The sequence below is a fragment of the Andrena cerasifolii genome, chromosome 8 (genome assembly GCF_050908995.1).
Source record: "Andrena cerasifolii isolate SP2316 chromosome 8, iyAndCera1_principal, whole genome shotgun sequence".
NCBI classification, from domain to species: Eukaryota; Metazoa; Arthropoda; class Insecta; order Hymenoptera; family Andrenidae; genus Andrena; species Andrena cerasifolii.
Genome location: NC_135125.1, coordinates 2765183 through 2786531, shown reverse-complemented (window position 1 = coordinate 2786531; position 21349 = coordinate 2765183). Strand labels below are relative to the sequence as shown.

General features: G+C 34.5%; 1 protein-coding gene and 1 non-coding gene across 6 annotated transcripts in view; both read left to right on the top strand.

Moving 5' to 3' along the window:
• Sprt (PDZ domain-containing protein sprite) overlaps nucleotides 1-21349 on the top strand; it is a 115664-nt gene that overhangs the window by 87210 nt on the left and 7105 nt on the right. For 4 of the 5 annotated variants that reach the window (XM_076818251.1, XM_076818250.1, XM_076818253.1 and 1 more), the window contains 4 exons: nucleotides 9218-9381; nucleotides 13636-13821; nucleotides 15225-15380; nucleotides 15880-16032. In XM_076818251.1, coding sequence (XP_076674366.1) covers nucleotides 9218-9381; nucleotides 13636-13821; nucleotides 15225-15380; nucleotides 15880-16032 — 659 coding nt within the window. Of the gene's footprint in view, nucleotides 1-6027; nucleotides 6576-9217; nucleotides 9382-13635; nucleotides 13822-15224; nucleotides 15381-15879; nucleotides 16033-21349 lie in introns of those variants that run through there. The other variant, XM_076818252.1, reaches the window with a different exon arrangement.
• Trnae-uuc (transfer RNA glutamic acid (anticodon UUC)) lies at nucleotides 14997-15068 on the top strand. The gene has a single exon. It is a non-coding gene; the product is annotated as a tRNA-Glu (tRNA).

Genomic DNA, 21349 nt, shown 5'->3' with positions numbered 1-21349 from the left:
ATTTTTATGAAGAATCAGACCTAGGATTTGTAGATCTTTTTCTTCGTTCATAATACACAACACAGTATAATCTTATTGTTAGTGATTCCTTTTCAGTCTCTTATTAATATTTTTAATTTGATTTTTGCTGTCTGAACCTTTACCTTATGAACGCTATTTTAAAGCAATCGAAATTAGGGTAGCGAATCAGCACGCGGTATGGATGCCAATTTATCATTTAAGGGGTCTTGCTCAGTCAGGAGGCCGAAAAAGGGTGGTCTTTGGAAATTTTTTACCCAAAAGCTATAACACATTTCTCAAAAAATCTTTTTTCCTTTTAAGGATTGCATCCAGTACCGTGCATCGTAATTTTTTCATTTAAAAATATTTATCAATAACTAAGTTATTGTCCATCACTCGAAGGTTCTCTAAAAAAAAGGCTTCTGCGGTGACCACTGCTGCTCGAAAGTCGATCATCTAAAATAAAAAATTCAAAAGAATTTACTTATTATATTATATAATCTAGTATTTGAACGAAGGATTTTTTATCCGATGCTTAGTTTTCTTTTAATTGACGAAAATCAGTCAGGATTTATGATAAAAATTGAAACTTTTACTTTAAACATCAGCCATTTTTTCCCAAATCAATATTTCGAAAAATCCTTCATTCAAATACTAGATACTATAATATAATAAGTGAATTCTTTTGAATTTTTTATTTCAGACGATCGACTTTCGAGCAGCAGTGGTCACCGCAGAAGCCTTTTTTTTTAGAGATCCTTCGAGTGATGGACCATAACTTAGTTATTGATAAATATTTTTAAATAAAAAAATTACGATGCACGGTACTAGATGCAATCCTTAAAAGGAAAAAAGATTTTTTGAGAAATGTGCTTTTGAGTAAAAAATTTCCAAAGACCACCCTTTTTTCGGCCTCCTGACTGAGTATGACCCCTTCATTAAATCTATGATATGTGACAATGGTTGAAATGGGATATCCTGACTTTAATAAGGTAAAAGTACCTATTATGGAACGAAATTTCGGAAAGATTAGAATTTTCATCAAATTCGAGTTAATAAATTTACAAAATGTTAAAAATCTTTTAACTATATAAAGGCCAGTTCTTTTAGAAATAAAAATGACTTTTTATAACTTAATCTAATGTATAAAATTAATTTTATTAACAAAGTACTAATAGGACTCGTATGTACCTATTATGAAACAGTATTTCCGCACCTGTACCGCTTTTCCATAAATTATATCCCCATTATGAAACAGGGGGAAACACGTAAATCTACTGCTTTTAAATTTACTTTGTTATTCGATTCTAGTTTTTAAGGTTTTTAATTATATAAAGACGGAAAGAACAAAGTGAAATTAATTCATAACATGCACCAAATAATTAAAAAATGACGTATAAATTTATGACAATTATTTCAATTTTAAATCAATTTTTAAAAATTATTTGAGGTAGGAATTAAGCAAATAGAAAACTCTTCATTAGTATTCATTACTATTTAATAATAACGGCTTAATATAAATACTGGGGAAAGTACAGTAGACCGGGAGACCAGCGATAGTTTGGACAATATTAATTAACAATATTATTACTATTATTTCACTTTCCATTTTAAGTAAGTTCGTTACTTGTAAATAAAAAGTTTTGAAGTAAATAAGTATTAATTATGAAATTAAATTAATTATATTTTTATGGTTTTGAGATTTTTTATAAAATACTAATGCATACTTATTGTGTTTACTTACTTATTTATGTAAGTATAAACAGCTTATAAAAAGAAATGCACGTGTTTCGCGAGCATATACGTAACGTACTAAGTTTAACGGAATTCGTGCACGTGTTTCATAAACATGTACCGGCTAGAGTAACAGGGTGACCAATTATGAAACACTCGTTTCTTCTGTTACATAAATACGGCATGCGAACAAATATTATGTACGCAATTTGGAACACCTATTTTATAAATAAAATTCTATTCAAATTCGGAAACTGAGTAAAATTATTAATTCTACAACTTATAAGCTATCCTATAATCTATTACACATGTTATATAACGATTTAAATTAAAAAAAAAACAATTAAAAAATAAATCGTCGAATCCTATTGGTATTAATTCGGCTGCTAGCCAAATTTCACGGAGCTGGCGACATGTTTAATATTAAAATTTCTTTCTAATATTTTACACGAGAGAATGATATTTACTCTTATTTATCTACAAAATTAAATATTCGTATGTATTGAACAAATTTTTGTAATTCCTAATAATCCCTAAAACTATATTAAAGTTACATTGTTGATGAAACTGTTCCATAAAATGGACAATGTTTCATAATAGGTACTTTTACCTTAGACGTCCACATTGGTACTGCACAGAATGCTCAATGGTCTTTGAAAAAGTAGTATGCATGTACCTCGTCTCTTCTGTTGGCATAGAGCGCGGAGAAGGTCAATGCTGACCTTCCAAAGCGGAGAACCAACCAAAGAGGAGGATCGGATACGAGACCTTGCACGCCCAGTGTGTCCACACGAGATCACTGACTAGATTTACTTACAGAAAATATGCAACTAACCGGATATACCTCTTAGTCAATATCTCTGCCAAAAATGTTATGCTCGTGCAAATATTTAATTATTTATCTTTTTCCAGTAAAATAAAATACACATTCATACGATACTTACTTTTATCGTACTTTATCAGTTCCACGAGTTCTTCTCAACGATTCGATTGATTTACCAGACAATTACATAGTTTAACTTTTATATACTACATATTTTTTAATGAAATTTCCCTTAAAAAAAATCGAGCATCGCACTTATTAATTGCTGGGCACTTGTCAAGGTAAAAACATATGTTCAAGAATATGTGGTTTATGAAATAACACAGTAGAAGTTTGGTCAATAACCACGTTCATCTTATACCCTCCTCTACAGAGATGGGCAAAATTTTTATTTAAATAAAATTTCCGATAACGAATAAAAGTTAAAAAAAATTATTCCTCGTGTGTGGAATAAAGTTGACTCGGGGTAACGGATGATAATTTTTTTTTTAACTTTTAGTCGTCATTCAAAATTTTATTTAAATAAAAATGTTGCCCATCTGTGCTCCTCTAAAGTATCAACTTTTAACATAATTACTTTCGGCGTTATATTTTCAACACTAACCAGGGGAGGACACCATGAGGTAGACACCGATTTTGATGAATTTTGATACGCTGGATTTATGTCGAAAATGAGTAAATAGGTGTCCGAGCGTTTCTGTCAATGAGCCTTAATAATAGAGATATTTACATGGAAATTATTAAAAATTTCATAGTGGATGTGGTGTTTTAGGGGGTAAAAATCCCACACTACCCTGGCGTCCGCGGGAGATTCCCTTCTGGAGGCGTCAGGGTGCCTTTTGAAGATGTCTCCACGTTAAAAAAAACTTTATAAATTTTTTATTATAAATTACTTTTTTTTATAATTTTTTTTTAACTTGGGGAAATTTTCAATAGGCACCCCGACTCCTTCAGAGGGGAATCCCCGGGGCCCAAGGGTAGTGTGGGATTTTTACCCACTAAAACCCCACGGTCACTATGAAATTTTTTACAATTTCCATGTAAATATCTCTATTATTAAGGCAAAATCAATGTCTACCTCATGGAATCCTCCCCTTGTAAGTTTCTGTCGGTGTTCGAATTCAAATTGATTAATATTTTTTATTATATCTACAGTGTTCCTTACACATTTTTATTTAAAACACAATGAAACTCTGCAAAAATATCCTACAAGATTTTGTTTGCAAAATGGAGGTTCAAGTTCGAGGATATGTGTACATAAGTGATACTATCGTGCTGTAAGGATATCCGGTTCATTACTCCTTCGTTCCCTGTTGGTGGTCCGTTGCTTCATCCGAGACATGCTGTATTCACAATAGTCTCATATCGCATCCTCCTCCACCGTGGTACAGGATCGAAGGAAGGAAGCATTGACCTACGCTTTTGCACTGCCGGAAGGGATAGTAGGTCCCCTTGCGCAGACCAGAGGTCAATACTTTTGTTTTTATATCGTGGGAACTTGATCGTAGTCAACCGATTGCGATAGCCATAAAATCAACTAGTAGGTATTACAAATATCTCTCAAATCTATGAGATTATATTCAAATTGGTAATACATTATTAAGGGGGAACACCATTGTGACCGCCGGAAAAGTAAGCCATTTTTTAAATTTTTTTTCTGGAATAATTTACAGTTTTCATAAAAAATTGTTATTACCTATTTTTAGTACGTTGTCTTAAGAGACTATAGAAAAAAAATTATTAGAAAAACATCCATAAGTTTTAATATATTAATTAATCTTCTAGACCCCCACACGCGAGCTGGTCGAAGGTGTAACTATGGAACAGCAGGTCCGAAATCAAATTTCATTTTTTTGTTATAAACTATATGAGTGTAGTTTCCGTTGTACGTACGGATTCTTTGATTGAAAACAAATGTTTTGAAATACGCTCGAAAAACTGTCCATCTTATTCGAGGATTCTTGAAACTTTTCTTGTAAAGCGCACCATTTTTACAAAAATAATTTGTTTAAGAAATCGGTACGTACAACGGAAACTACACTCATATAGTTTATAAAAAAAAATTAAATTTGATTTCGGACATGCTGTTCCATAGTTACACTTTCGAACAGATCGCGTGGGGGGGGGGGGGTCTAGAAGATTAATTAATATATTAAAATTTATGGAAGTTTTCCTATTTATTTTTTTTGTATAGTCTCTTAAGACAGCGTACTACAGGTAGGTAATAAAATTTTTCTATGAAAACTGTATATTAATCCTGAAAAAAATTCATAAAAATGGCTTACTTTTTCGGCCGTCACAGTGGTGTTCCTCCTTAATTATTTAATATTCAGTTGGAAAGCTTATCAAATTCTTAAAAGTAATCTAGAAATATTTCAGACGGAAGTAATGGAGGATAAAAAAGATGCTGTACAGAAGTGTTTGAAAACATTTACACGCTAACCTTGCGGTTATCTAAAAGAGTTCCTTCTCTTTTAAAATTTAGATCTTCTTAAAAACTTAAAGAGACTAGGCAGTCAGAAACTCGATTTTTTTGTTGTATTTTTCGAAAGTACCACCCTTCCCGAGTAAAATGCCGTTTGGTTTATGATAAAATTCGCAAATAAAGGATTTTACAGCCGAAAAGGTCGAGCGCGTCATAAACCGTTTCTGCGCGCACGCAGGTAGACTATTTAATTCCTCTTTCGAAACCTGAAACGCGTTTTTCTCGGAATCATATTTCCTCTTCGTTTTGCAGCGATTGCGAAGAAACGGAGGTTCAAGTCGATTTGAAAAAAAATCAGCTTATGCGAAACATGTCTAGTTACGACATGAACCTAAGCGTAAATCTGTGAAAACTTCTGTTTTGACAAAAAAAAAATAAAATGTCTCTTTTCCCTGGCGAAAAATCAAGTTTCTTTAAAATTTGCCGTTTTACAGCCGCCATTTTTATAATTTTGATTTTTTTCTTTTTCAATAGGTACAGGGGAGAATGGGGGTCAGAGCAAAGTATCAATTTCAGAGAATATTTCAAAATTCAATTTCTTACGGCCAGAATCACTGCAAAATTACAGCGGCTCCAGAAAATACACCTATATATCAGGCAACTGTAGCGCTGTCATACATACGTATATATTATTCAAATAATTATTTTTTTACTGTTTATAGTATTAACAAACATTACCCAAAAGTACTAGTCTCAATTTGTATTCGTCTCCTTGTAATTAATTCGCAAAAAAATACTTGATTTTCGAGCGATCTGACTGCCCAGTCCCCTTAATTAATGATATGCTATATTACTTTTTGTCTATGTGAAACTACTGCATCCCATATTTATGTCTGATTCGCGTTATGTATCTTCGAATTTGTGTTCCAAAAGAATTTCATGCGTTTCAATAGTGAGCGAAATTGATTTAAAATCTGGTAACTCCACACATGTTCATTATTATCCACGTGTAAGATCCGCGATTTCTTAACAACACCTTCCCTCGGACTTGTATGTTCGTCGTTTCTCTGAGAGTTTCCGTGTAGTTTATTCTACGTTCGCTCATGAGATTATCTCCAGTCGAGATTTACGGTGTAAAGATTCACGGTGATGGGATAAAGCTTCAAACCGTACTAGCCGTGCAATTCTATTCCGCTCAAAGTTTAACAATAAGAACTGGCCATCGTTGTTCCGACAGATTCGTAGATAAATTTTATCCGTAAGAAATTGAAAGCAAAAAAGACTTGAAATCGTAATATTTCTATTTCTGCTTTTATCGTATTGTTACAAGGTATAAAGGAAACTTATATGTATTTTTATACGGGCTGTTTCCGAAATCGTGGTAAAACAGGAAAGGAGATGACTCCTCGTGCAAAAATAAATTGGAAATGTAGAATAAAACTTTTTTCATAAAAGAATCCTTTTTCGAGAAAATTGAATTTAAAAACTCGTTACGCATACGTTTGGCTGAGAATTACGCTGAATACCTGCAGAACTACGGAACAAGTGGGCATGAAATTGATCCTCGTCCAAGAAAGAGTTGAAATTGCAGAAGTACTTTTTTTCGAAGGTGCTTTTGTTTTTGAGAAAATCGATTTGAAAGTGGAACCAATTCTGAACCTTTAGAGGGCCGAGATTTTTTCATTGAAATTTTAAATTTTTTGCTCAAAATATAGGCATGTACACAACCAACATGTTCTGTAAAGTATCCAATTTTTTAATTGGCCATTAGAGCCACTATAATAGTGCTCTAAAGGTTAATCCAGTGAACGCACAAGAGGTGAAAAATTTAGTTTCACCGATTCTCTTCAAAATTACAGCACTTGTCAATAACCTTGCAAAAGTAAAGTATATTGAATTTCAGCGGCCTATGTCAAATAGTTTCCGAAATATTTAATGTTAAAGTTTCGAAAATTCAAACAAAATCGGCTGACGCGCCATCACTTAAACTGTAATATCTCGGTCATTTTTAAAGACAATGCCACCGTCTTGGGTTCATTTTAAAGCTGGAGGAATGCTTTTTCAAAACGTATATAGAATATTTTATTTATTGTTAATAAATTTAACAGTAATCGATGTCAAAGTTTTACCTACTGTTGCTAATCTTTTATGTGGTGAGCAGATATTCCTACTATTTTTCTCGAGAATACCGAAAACACTGAAAGAAAAATTTGTTCTAACCCATTGTATATAAATACTTTCCTACGCTAGGCTATTGTTTTGAAAACGCGTGCGTGCGGACTGACCATGGGATGCGCGCAGTTCCAAGCGGTGTGCACTATCGTAAGTTTTATTTTTTTCTTAACTGTTCCCAAAATCTCTCCACTTTTTGGAAAAAGGCATTTATTAGTTGAAGATTTAACGAATCGAATGGTATTTTTTTTCAAGCCGGAACGTGGGTGGGAACGACGTCAAATCGGGATTTGAAACTTTGACATCGATTACTGTTAAGTTTATTAATAATAAACAAAATATTATATATACGGTTCGAGAAAGCATTCCTTCAGCTTTAAAATGGACCCAAGACGGTAGCATTATCTTTCAAAATGACCGAGATATTACAGTTTAAGTGATGACGCGTCAGCCAATTTTGTTTTAATTTTCGAAACTTTAACATTAAATATTTCGGAAACTATTTGACTTAGGCCGTTGAAATTCAGTATACTTTGTTATTGCAAGGTTATCGGTAAGTGCTGTAATTTTGAAGAGAATCGGTGAAACTAAATTTTTCACCTATTCGTTTCGACGTGGAATAGCTCACAAATGGATTTCGAAAATCAATTTTCTCGAAAGCAAAGCTCTGATGATAAAAGGTTATTGCAATAATTTCGAATTTATTTCATTTACAGTTGTACCATATTTACTGATCAATTCTGTTGATTTTTATATATGAAAGAATTGCATTCTATATTTTTTACTTACTTTTGCACGAGGAATCACCTGCTTCCTAGTTGCACCAGGATGTCGGAAACAGCCTGTATATTTATAAGATATTTTCCTTAGATGCTTAATAATCCTGTGAATATTTTCACTTGAAATTTTAACCGGAGGTTAAATTTCTTTCTATATAGCATAGAATTTCCACATCAATATTGGATGCTTGTAAATTTTTTTTATAAACGATTAAACACGACCTTCCGTAAAAATGTAGGAAAATATTGATTCGCGTGGAACTTTCACAATTTTTGTTTAAATTCGCCAGTCAAGTTCCATGCTGTAGATTTTGATGTAGAAATTACTCATCCCAAAGCATTTTGCTTTCACATGATTGGTTCACCTGATAATATGTACACCGAGTACAGCTGCGCACTACCTACGCAGGACTATCTTTAGCGCTTAAATTTGAACATTCCGATAATTTTTTTTGTTGCAATTACTCGGAAACGCGTCCACAATAAACGGTGAAAAGTACGGATATAATGATTACTTGGTACCTAATAGGGCGGAGCGATACTATATAGGCGAAAATTTAAATTTGAATTGTCAGCTGTGTGGCCTGGGTGCGGGATAGTTGTCTTTTGATTAACCAAACACAACTGTAAAAAAATTTTGGAAAAATATTCATGTCTGCAGGTTCCTTTTTCTCCTAAATAATCATATAGCCATTTTTAGGAGAAAAAGGAACCTGCAGACATCACTAATCACTAAAAGATCCCACAGTGAGGGACGTGAGCGTGGGGGAAAAAGGGCTCCTTACAGCCCTTAAGTTTGCCCGCCCAGGTGCAGGGGCACCTTCTGCACCCCCGCCAAGAACGGCCCTGCATGCAACTTCAGTTCAACCCACTTTTCTCTACAGATAATAATATTGATTTAAATCAACGTGATAATTTGAAGTGCTCTACCCTGTGCAGTTACTGTACATATATTGACATGACGTCTTGTGTCATCCCCCTCCCTTCATAATTTCGAAATACACAACATCAATTTTTAACTATAGTTGATTACAAATTAGTCTTGTAAAATACAAGTACAGCTTAAAACAAAGTAATCTATCATGTAATTATGAAACATTACATTACCTATTTTTCCACCTATATTACTGTTAGATAAAAACCACTAAAGAAAGCTACAATTCTAAAAAAGGTATTCCTTCCATAAACTAGAATTTCAACGAAAAAGATGTAAACTTTATCAAATGTAAGAAATAAATGATAAATTTGAGGTTTTTTTATTATGAGTACTTATCCTTTGTGCAGATGGCCAGTATAGAAGTTTCATTGTCAACAACACCAAGGCGAAGAAAGGGTGGAAGCATTTCCGGGGGAATTACATCGCCTGCTGGACACCGAAATAGAGATCATTATAAGGAACTGGACGCCCTCCGAGTTGCACTACGCGACAAAGAAAATATCATTCAAACGTGAGAATTTTCATGATTTTGTAAACATGTGTCTATCGAAAGAGATAACGTTACAGAAATCAGAATTAGCTGCTGCACGCATGCATTTTTGGGTATACATACAGGGTGTTCCACAGTTAAACGATCAAACTTCACTAGGGTGTTCTATGAGTAGAAATAAATGTTTTTTTCAACACCTGCATGAAAATGGGTGTTCTTTTACGCCTATTGAGCTTAGAGTATATATACGACATACTTTAATTAATTTAATTTATTAAATATTATATATATTTACTTACGAGTAATAGGATACCAATTTATCTCGGTTACCGCACAACACAGAATATCGGTTTGGCATTCTTTAATTTCAACTCGATACATATAACCGTTTTTCAAAAGGTAAGTACGAGCGTAAACAACGATTATCATAGTGACCGCGGATCGTCGCCGGCGATATCGGTGCATGCGCATTACGGTCGATTGGGACCTCTGTACTTCTCTCGCTCGCACATGTCTTTCTCTCTCGCACCATGTTGGCGACAGTTTCAAGCTCTCAATGAGACCTCCATGTATATATGCTCGAAGGGCGGTATTCTCAGTCGCTACCACGGTGTAAGAAAGATAGGTGGACCCATAGACATATATAGACGGAGCAGAAGCTGGGACTATAGGCGAGGGGAACGGTAGGCTTGGAGGGGAAAAGGCAGAAGTCAGATACAGGCACGTCGGGTTAGCTTCGGAAGCATTCGGTATACATAACCACTGCGTTACCCAATTTGCCTGTATCGCTCCCCTTACCGCGAATCTTACACCCCCCTCAGCTTACGCTCTGTCTATATATGGCTATGGGTGGACCGACTACGCTACCCCCACCACAAAACTGCTGTGATCTTAAAGAAAAAGTTACTTGTCCCGCCTGCAGAGGGTATTAGTGTAGCATGTGAACAATGTCACGTTTACTTCCTTATGTTTCTTTTACACCGTGCCATAAACCAAGTCGGTTTCAAAATTTGTAATGACTTCGTGCACCTCCAATAAAAAGTTTTATAAAGTAAAATATTTTAACTTTTAAAATTAATTAAACTGAGAAAATGAGAGTCGGTTAACGACCAAACAAATATTTATCGTTATGTAAAATGCTTATTTCATGAGGATAAATTATACTTAGGATAATATTATAATAAACACACACTAAGACTTTGTTTCAATTATACAAATATTTATTTATTTGGTGTACGTACATTTTGGAAGTAATATTTGTAAAATATACACTAGAAGTTTGCAGGGACGAGAAAATTATTTTTTCAAAGGTCGAACCTTTTCGGTAAAATATGAAAAAGCAGCGAATACAGGCAAAGGTCAATGCTTCTGATCTCAAATATCAACATAAATATTCAAAACCGGGGTTTTGCCTACATAACATTTTTTACTTAGAATTACCATCCCAATCGTCTGTTATGTTGTTTTACAATTATTATGGAGTACAATGCCATGACTACATGAGACTTTGTAACTGTGGTTGTGCTTAATCAATAAATTTTGCTCCTACAATACAATTTCATAAAATTGAGAATAAAGTACGTTTGTGACCTCTGTTCCTTCTTTCATCTCATCAGTTCTCAGCAAAAAATATTACACTCTTAAAAAAATATTAATGACAAAAGAGGTCATTAGAACTATACTGGCGCCACCTATGATTTCTCAGAAATTTTGCTAACACCATCTTGTCCCTCATAAAAAAACGAGCAGCTTTTGTTTCAAACTTTTCTTTCTATCTTCAGTACTTTCCAGAGAATTCAACAAAATATATTGTTCATTCCCAGCTTTGAGAGATGTTTTCACCGCGTAAGACTGGCTAGCATCCCTTCTCCTTTCTTCAGAACATTCTATTTCCGGTTCCTATTCTAACTAACGTAAACGAATACAAAGCAGAAATGTTGTACTTATATAATGCATGTTGAACTACAAATCCAGATATATTTGCTAAACACCATTCGGAAATCTGGTATATCGGCGACATATGATAAAATGGTACAATCCTGGACTTCGACTTAAGCCACATCATAAATGGCTGTATGTATTTGGACGTCACATAATCCAAATCACAGTCATCACTTTACCCTTACAAAACCACTATCCTGAAACATCAAATCTCCAAACTAACCGATGGGTCTACACCTGCAAAGATTAACACGGATAGCAACCGATAGGCAGAGATGGGCATTATTCGACTAAATTGTTCTTCGACTAACCTTCGAATAAAAATTTCGAATACAGTGAAGTTATTCGAGAATAACGAATACATTTTTAGTTGGCTACATTTGTATTCGACTAAATCTTTAGTCGTTATTCGTTCCTCATTATTCGTTATTCGAAGGACCACTGTGGCGACTAAGTGTCACGAATAAGCCGCTCGGCTCGAGTAGGTACACTCGAATAGTGTTCCCCTTGCCTCATGATGCCGGAGCGCCTCGGGTTCTGACCCCCGCTTAGTCGTGTCGCTTAGCCGTCACGGCGGTCCTTCGAATAACGAATAACGACTAAAAATTTAGTCGAATAAAAATTTATTCGTTATTCTCGAATAACTTCACTTTATTCGAAATTTTTATTCGAGTTCATTCGAATAAAAATGTAGTTGAATAAAAATTTATTCGTCTAATGCCCAATTCTGCCGGTAGGAACGATATATTTGAAGATCAAACATCAAATTGTTGTTAAAAACAACAAAATTAGGATCCACAAGGATTAGTCTGGCTCATCAAGAATGAAAAGTATTAAATTTTTTTACCTTTAATGTTTTCCTTCAATTTCAAAAATATCACCTCTCCTATTACAGCATACTAATGATTCGATTTTTGTTCCAAACGAATCGTGAATGGCCCTACATTCTGATGTTACTTCATTTTCGAGCTGTTGTTTATTCAAGTCAGCGACATAACAACTCATTTTTATATTTTGCTGAAAATGAGAGTCAAAACGTTAGTACGTTAAATCTCGTATTTGATCCATTTCAACCTACATTTTAGATAGCAGTTTTTTACTTAGATCTTCACAATGCTATAAGCTTTTGAAAATCAGGAGAAGAAAAGGTAGCATGTGAACTTGACAGCTTAGTACTTAAATGATGCGGTAGGGCTAGATGCATAAGATTATGCCCCTATACCTCGGATGGCCACTTCCTAAAAGACAATTGCCCTCATGACATCACAGCTTATAGGCAACTCTTTAGAAGTAGATTTGATAAATATCAAGAAATTTTTGCAGATAAATATCTGTCTGGAACCACGGACTAATGTAAGCACAATCGATAGCAGAGTATATTATAAACTACTTAGTTAAATATCGCTGAAAGCTCAATTGTAACATTCTTGTTATACTTGCGACCATAGAAAAAACCGGAACCAAGCAAAGTGAAATGTTACACCATTAAGTGTCATCAGTTAATTTATATAATTTAGCAGGTTGTTCGCTTATTATTGTTGTTACCACCATTAAGATACGTGTCCACTTGAGAGAACTCGCGCAAGTTACTCTCAATAGTTACTCTCAAATTGTGTGTCCACTTGAGAGCAATTTCGAAAATTTTTACTCTCAGGTAGGCGATAGAAAACTCGCCGAGAGCTTACTATCCGATAGAACTCTCAAAACCGTGTCCACTAGAAATTGGTCTGCGCCTACTCTCTGCAGTTTCTCTCAGTTTCTTTTAAGCTACGAACGAAGTGAGGCGGTGATTATGGATGTGCAAAAACTTAGTGCTTTGATTATTGCTTATAATATTTTAAAAAAGAGAAAGAAGCAACGTAGAAAGCGAAATTGCTGGGTGGATGAAATGAAATAGTTATACATTTTGAGTTGGTTACAATAAGTGGCGTACATAAAATGTGTCTCGCCACTTGGCTCGACGCAGACCCCCTTGGCCGCGCAGTTCTCCCGGCTAACCGCCTAACAACACTTCCCTGGCAACGCCGTGCCTCGCAGCGCCTATCTGGCAACGCCCGGGTATGCCGCGACGCGAGCCTACTACATAACCCAGAAGACCTACTCTCGCGACAGCACTCGCAGAATACGAACCTGGTTCGTATTTCGGAAGCAACTGTCGGATAGTAATATTACGCTGCCTGAGAGTTGAACGTCGCTCTCCGACAGTCACTCTCGGACGTATGTCCACTTGCAAGAAATACTCTCGAGAGCTTCTCGCGCGAATTTTACTCTCAAGTGGACACGTACCTTTACCAGCACTGTTATTAATGTTATTATTTATTTGCTATATTTTAGATTGAAAGGACAACTGTGCAACACACTAAGCAACCGACTGGCACTGCGTAACGGCGCACCACCTTTGACTGAAGCCGACCGAAAAGCAACTGAGGAACGGCTTCAAAGGTTGCGACGCGATGCAGACAATAAGCGACTAGCGATTAAGAATTTGAAGCTTGCACTTGAACGGCTAGACATTACTGAGTAAGTGAAAAAGAATTTTGATAAAATGCAAATACACAGAGTGACCTTTTTCACCAGTAGGGTATATTGCAAATTAATTAAATATAGCTGTTTAGTTAATGCGCTATAGATTTGTTAAACGTATATTCACTTGATATATTATACAGGGTGTCCCAGTAACAATAGTGCAACAGGAAATGAGTTGATTCATCAAGCAATAACATTTTTTTTTGTACATCCTTCTGTTATTGAGAAAAACATCTTTATAAATCTGTGAGGTATGCATGGACTTTTTTTATGCAGTCTTCTAAGAACAGAAATTTATTCTGCGCACTATAGAAGCATTGAGAAACTACAGGCAAAGATTGTTGCAACATTCGAAGAATTAAAGTCACATGATGCACGGTAAAGAGTACATAATAATTTTGTTTACAGAGAATAGTCCTGTACGTCCAACGTGAGTAGCATTTTCAGCAAATTCTTTAATAAAATTCATCTTAGAAAGTAACTGGCTTATCCTTATTTTCGAAACCATCGCAATGAAAATTGTCTACAGTGGCATCCGTTAGATCGAGATTTACAAATAGTCAAATGCACTCACACAAAATTTCAAACCCATTTTTCTTGGTACCTAAAGGACGGTGCACTAAGTAGACTTATGGACGCGGAGAATGTAGCTCTCCGCGGGGAGGGACTGCATACTCTTAGCCATCTTGTGCCGGTCAAATAGTGCTGCCTATGCTCTTGTCTTAAACTTTTCGTGGAGGTCCTAGCTTTACATCCCTTCACAATGCAAACTGGCATTTTCACGATTGGATTTATAAATAATTATAAACAAATTAAATGTAAAATCATAATGGTGTATTTTAAACAAGAAAATAATTTGCCATTCTAAATATAAATAATCTCATATTTTGAGTTAGTTAATCAATGATAATTAAATAATTTAAACGTTTAAACAATTACCTGAATAATGGAAATTTTTTAAAATTGTTAAGGAATTTGAATATCTTAGAAATACATTTTTATGATTGTATAGAGTAAAAGATAAAGTTTAGCATGACAAGAATTAAAACATCTTAATAAAAATAAATCAATAAATAAAAAAGAGAAAAATTAATCTAGTGTAAATATATACATTGATATTGCAATGTCTGTTCTATGTATTATTACGTGTAAAGGAAACTCTGACACAGTCCCATATGGTCTAGTGGCTAGGATACCTGGCTTTCACCCAGGAGGCTCGGGTTCGATTCCCGGTATGGGAAATTTTTTTTTTTTCGCCATTCATAGTGATTCTTTATGTATACTGTATGCATACCGTTAATATATATTCAATTAAAATTTATAAGGGTTGTGTTAAAAATGATGATATTATTAAAACATTAATTAAGTAATTTACATTGTATAATTATTTGTTCCAGTAATATCGATGTACGTATTCAACAAGCCGAGTTAGAATACAGACTTGGCCGAGAAGAACTTGAACTCTTGACGCTTCGCGAAGAAAGCAGAGCTCTTCAAGCTGCTCTAGAATTGGCAGAAACTCAAGAAAAACAGAAGAATGACACGATATTCAGGTACCTCGTCGCGTTACTTTCTTTTCGGCACAACAATTGAATACTTCATGTTTTTTTAAAAATCATTTACCATAATGACCTACCATGACCTTGACCGTGTACGAGCTATGTATATATGTATTCGAACACACAAGTTGTCATTTTAAAAAATCAAGTATCTTTCGCATAATCTGCATATGTGCACCTAGCAAAAAGTTATTTTGATCACAGAGTGGCCACTTCAGTAGCCATTGATTCCTAAAAAAAAATTGATGTCACATAATTTCAGTGACATTACCTTGTACCATACTTAATACTATAGCCTGCTCATTACTCTCCTTTGTTTCATTGTTAGAACACAATTAATTGAACAACTTGAATGCAAAGAGGTGCAGTTATGTTCCATGTATAATGCATGACATCTTCAGTATGTTGGATACTTGTTTTCGTTTTTTTTCGTAGGTTTTAGAACCGCAAAGATAACTAACATATTCCATAATTCTGAATATTTTATTTGTAGCTGTATTTCCGGTTCTACGCAAGTCACAATCCATGCGGTGGAAGTTAGTGCGGATCCGAAAAGCCCTCGTTTTGGCGCCGGACCGAGGGAAGACACACCTGGCCTTTACGTCGATTGGGCGATCGAAGATTCTGGACTGTGCAAGGGAGACAGGTACGTACCTACAATAGCTCTGCTTTCGTAAATCGCACCGCAGAAAATTCCACATTATATCAAATAACACTGATACGATTTATGCAATTACAAATAGCCCAGTTTGAAGGCATACATCTAAAATATACAAATACAAAATCTAGACTTTCAGGTATCAATGTACAGGTGTACAGTAGAGACCATGGTATGGTACGTGTAGTAAAAAGACACGTGTATTACATATATCCGTACCTCGATCCGTGTAGCTTTTAGTACACGGGTACCCGTGCACTATTTCACGTGTATTTAAATACACGTGTATCAACGTATTTGTGTATTTTGATCAGAATTGGGCATTAACTACGGGAGAATGGGCAATGGCGGTCACTTAAGCAATAAGTGTAATAAAACCGAGTGATGTTTTTCAATTTTAATGCCTTAATTTTTTGTATCAAAATAGGTAACTGATTAAATAAATCTTGTTAATTTTATAATTGTGTTATTAGTTACAATCTGAAAATTTGTAAAACCATACTATCCGCATATTATTCTAGTAAATATATTTAAATACATTAATTCTTTTATGAATTTCGCAATCCCCCAGAGTTCTGGGATATCTATAAATATTAAAAATCAGACGAATCAAAATACGGATACGTTAATATACGTGTATTTATAAATACACGAGTATCTAAATTCACGTGTATTTAAATACACGTGAAATAGTGCACGGGTACCCGTGTACTAAAAGATACACGGATTCAGGGACAGATACGTTTAATACACGTGTACACGTGTATTTAAATACACGTGAAATAGGGATCTCTAGTGTACAGAGTGTACACCAGGCGCCAGAATCGGCTTCCCTTCGGAACATTGGCAACGTTGCATGTCCCTAGGCATAACTCAGTGGTTCTAGTGGCATGCAACGTTGCCAAATTTCCGAGGGGAAGCCGATTCTGGCGCCTAGTGTACCAGAAAGATGGGGACAACCCTGGATTATCTCGAAAGTATGAAGTTTTCGAAAAAAATATTTCAAAAGTTTTAGGGTTTGGAAAGTAGCATCTAATGGTCACCTTAACCCTGACCTAAAAACTGATTTGACCGTCAAATAACCTACTTCTAGGTTTTTTTTTTACCCAATGTCATGACCACATTTATTTTAACGTAAAATTGTCCGTTCTTTTCATTTCGGATGCCGGACGCGGAGATTACTATTTAAGAAAATCAAGATGACCTTGGAATGATCTCGAAATTCGGTCCGTAGGTCATAGTGAAGGTCGAACATCAGTGAAGGTTCAGAAACTTCGTACTTCCGAGTTCAGCCGGGATTCCCATCTTTCTGGTACACCCTGCGTAATTATCGCGTGTTATGTTTGTTTCATTCTCTTCTTTTTCCTTCGTTCCGACTGTTTTACACCGAATGCCATTGTTAGAAGCGCGCAACGTTCTACACCCAAGGTAAATATCACCTGACACGACAGGCTCGTGTTTTTCCCGTCAATGGGAAAACTGTAAAAGCTTACGATGACTTCGCTCAGGTTCCTCTGGAATCCTCGCCTCGGAACACCGACCGGCTTGTTACGAGTCACAGTATTTTCTTGGCCGAATAAAGAAGACATAAAACAAATGAGATAGAGAAAAGGAAGGTTCATCAGGCGCCGGTGAAAGCGAAGAAACAAGTGAATAAATACAAAATAGAATGAAAAAAAAATAGTTATTTAAAAGGAACGGCCTTAACGCATACATAATGTGTAGCATCGCGCGGTTTCTCCACGTAACCCAGCTATCGTTACAGAACAATGCTGCAATCTTGGCGTTTGGTTCCCAACGGGTCACCGTAGCGTGAAACAACACCGGAAGTTCGCCGTGTGCCCTCGCTAATTGTACCAGCGACTTCACATGACCCCATCGTTTTTCCTCCTGCCTGTTTCCACGTACATCCTCCAGGAGAATTCGTCAAAACTAAGCGCACCTGCATTCTGAATCCCGTTCATCTTTTATGAACCGTTCAAAGTATTTCTGTGAACCTTCCTGTGGAATTTCAGTCGTTCGTTATTTAGTTGAAACAGTTTCTTTTGCAACAGAGGGTCATTGCGATTTGAACAATCCATATGTAATATGAGCAGAGTTTGGGGATAGAAATATTTGACACAAAAGGGGACGTAATTAAATCAGAATCACTTTCTTCTGATGACCATAGTTCTCGAAATTACAAAATCATTTACATTTTTTTTTTCTAATAAATTTGTTACAACATGGATAAGGTCACGTGATATATGGCTGGACTTTTTTCTATAACCTTCACGCACGAATTACTTTTTATCATGTGATATGTCCCTTCGAATACAAAATTTCTTGTATCGTATTATCAGACGAAGTGAAAACATTTTAAATTTATACCAATCAACTTATCCTGTATACCAGTGATGAGCAACCCGCGGCCCGCGAGCCGTTCGCCTGCGGCCAGCCTGAACATTTGCGTATAGCTTTTGAACTGTAAAAGATAGTGGAATGAATTTTGCGCCAAAAAATAGGATAAAATTATCCCTTTCTAATGTTGTATAATTATAATTTGCGTGTGAGCAACTATTCTCGAGAATGAAAATTTTAAAAAGTGATCGTCGTAGTCGACCCGCTGACAAACGATTAAATAATTGTATTAGAGTAGCAGCTTCGAATATCGCATCCAATATTGAGAAGTTCGTTTGTGAGAAACAGGAGCAAACATCTCATTAAGTAAATTTCAATAGTTATTTAATTTCATTTAATTAGAAAAACCTACGTACATATACCTTATATATAATATTATATATTATATAATATATATATATATATATATATATATATATATATATATTACTGATAAACAGTAAATTAAATTTAAAAAAATGTTTTATTGTAAATCAATGTCAGAAATAATAAATTCATCCCATAAATTAAAATTCTTTGATTAGTATATTTATGTATTTAATATTGCGGCCCGCATAGAGTAGTAGGTTTCCACTTGTGGCCCACTTCGGACCAAAGTTTGCTCACCACTGCTATATACAGAGTGTAATAAATCTTTATATGGAAACAAATCTATATATTCAGCAGTTAAGAATAGGGTTTCTGTTCTTCGATAACTTCGCATGAAAGTTTACTTTAACTGAATCAATATTTTAAGTATATGCATATAATGCATGTGTAATTAGTGTTCCTGATTTCTTGATATTTTTTGTTTCTCGAGAAATCAAAAATCAGATCATACTTCTCGAGAATTCTCGAGAAATTGAAAAAAATTTTACAAAATTTATATTTTTGGAATAATGTTGATAATATTTATCAAAAACACAAGAAACCTTTAACTAATTGTTCATTCCTGTCTAATTTGCACAAACCTATGTATTGTATAAATGAAAAAACAGATATTAAATATAATTGATATATTTATTTATTTAATACAAAATTTGTGCAACGTGAAACATTACTTTTTTATTTTAAAACGGTTTTTCATCGTTTTTTTGTGATAAAATCTGTAGCTGTAGAAAACTTTCTTTCGGTTTGAGTGGATGTTGACTTAATCCTATGTAGCATATCCAAAAGTTATGGTAAATTGGGTGCTCTTCCAGTGGACTCAAAAATATGAAATTCCTTTGTTAAAGTCCAGAATTTATCGTCTTCTTGGTTGATACTAATTTCTCGGAGGCTCTCTGCGATTGCTATCTCCAATTGTTTTCTTAATGGTAATTCTTCATTTTGGGCACATGTAAATTTTCCAGTATTTTCAGGAGAATCATGATTACTGTTATATTTTCCGAAAAGTCTAGCTACTTAAAAATTGTTCTGGCGTTATATATATATATAATGACAAACGCGTCTTTTGAATCTTTTTGAAATTACCTATGCAACAATTTTATAAGGGATACAATAGTTTTGTCTCTTCTTTTCGATATTTCTTCTCTAATAGCCACAAGAAACTCATTACTTAATTCAGTAGGTATACCATTTTTCTAAATTGTTAAGTAAGAATTTAAGAGCACCTTCACCAGTCAATAATGTTGAATTTTCTCTACTGAGATTTTCTATTGTAATTCATATAGGTTCTAATGCTACTAATAAGATTTATTATAAATTGTAGATGAGTTTATACGTTCGCGACTAACTAGTAATATACAAATTGAACTAACTAAATATTCAATTCCGAAAATAAATGAGATTTATAATAATTTTCGTAGACTTAAGTTTCTCGAGAAAATTAGTATTTCTTGAGAAATAAGAAATAAGCATTTATAAAATTTCTCGAGGAATTCTCGAGAAAGAATTCGCGAGAAGGAACACTATTTGTAATATAATTGTAATTTACAAAAAAGCAACGCTTCTCGGGAAATGCCAGTGTTCCTCATCTTTATATCCTGTTATAAGTCAAATGAATACCTTAAACGTTAAAAAATATTCTAATTAGTCATACAATTAAAACTATTAGATACCTACCAAAGTTATTAAAAACCTAAGTGTGTAAATAATTTCCATCAATTCGTTGGAAGGATACGAACTACTTCCGTGGTCGGCCATTTTAGGGAGATATTGTTATCTAAACTACTTAAAAAGGAGAAGTTTTTTAATGAATTATTTACTCTAATAATACTGGCAATAGATTGTTGAATCTTAACAGGCTTAGTTGAACGTACAGACTCCAAGAAAGCATATTTCCTTTTTCAAAAAAAAAGTCATTATTCATCGAAGAATTATATTGATCGAACTGCTTTCGCCAAACAAAAACGGGCGCTCATATATCCCCCGATTTTTTGTATTGAATTCATCTGACACAAAAAAAATGGTAAATTTTTATGTTTAGTATAAATATATCTATCGTCGAAATTATTACCACGGGAAAAAATTATGTTTTTCTTTCAAAACGGCAGCTTTTTAAATTAAAATAGGGTAAACTGCACTAATGCTGGTACTGCACAAATCGTTGGCACTCCTGATTAAAACGCCAAATATTAAGAAGCTTAGAAACTATTTTTTACAATTTCTTATTTTTCTTTCATTAAAACACTGTAAAGCCCAGTAGTTGAACTACGCATTTTAAATCTGGCAACACCACAAAGTGGGACAAAGGGCTCAGTTTTAGGCGTTTTCTTAAAATTTTGATAAGGGGTAGGTAAGTATATTTTGTCGCTTTATAACTAACAAGGGAAGATCCCGAACCCGAAAATTCAAAAAAATCTGAAACATTGTGAATATGTAGGGGATTTCCTCCTGATTACAACGCAATTTTTGTTTGCTGCCCAAATTTATTCTAAGGGGGTGAGATTAACCCCCGAAAATTCGGCTATTTTCTGATTTTATT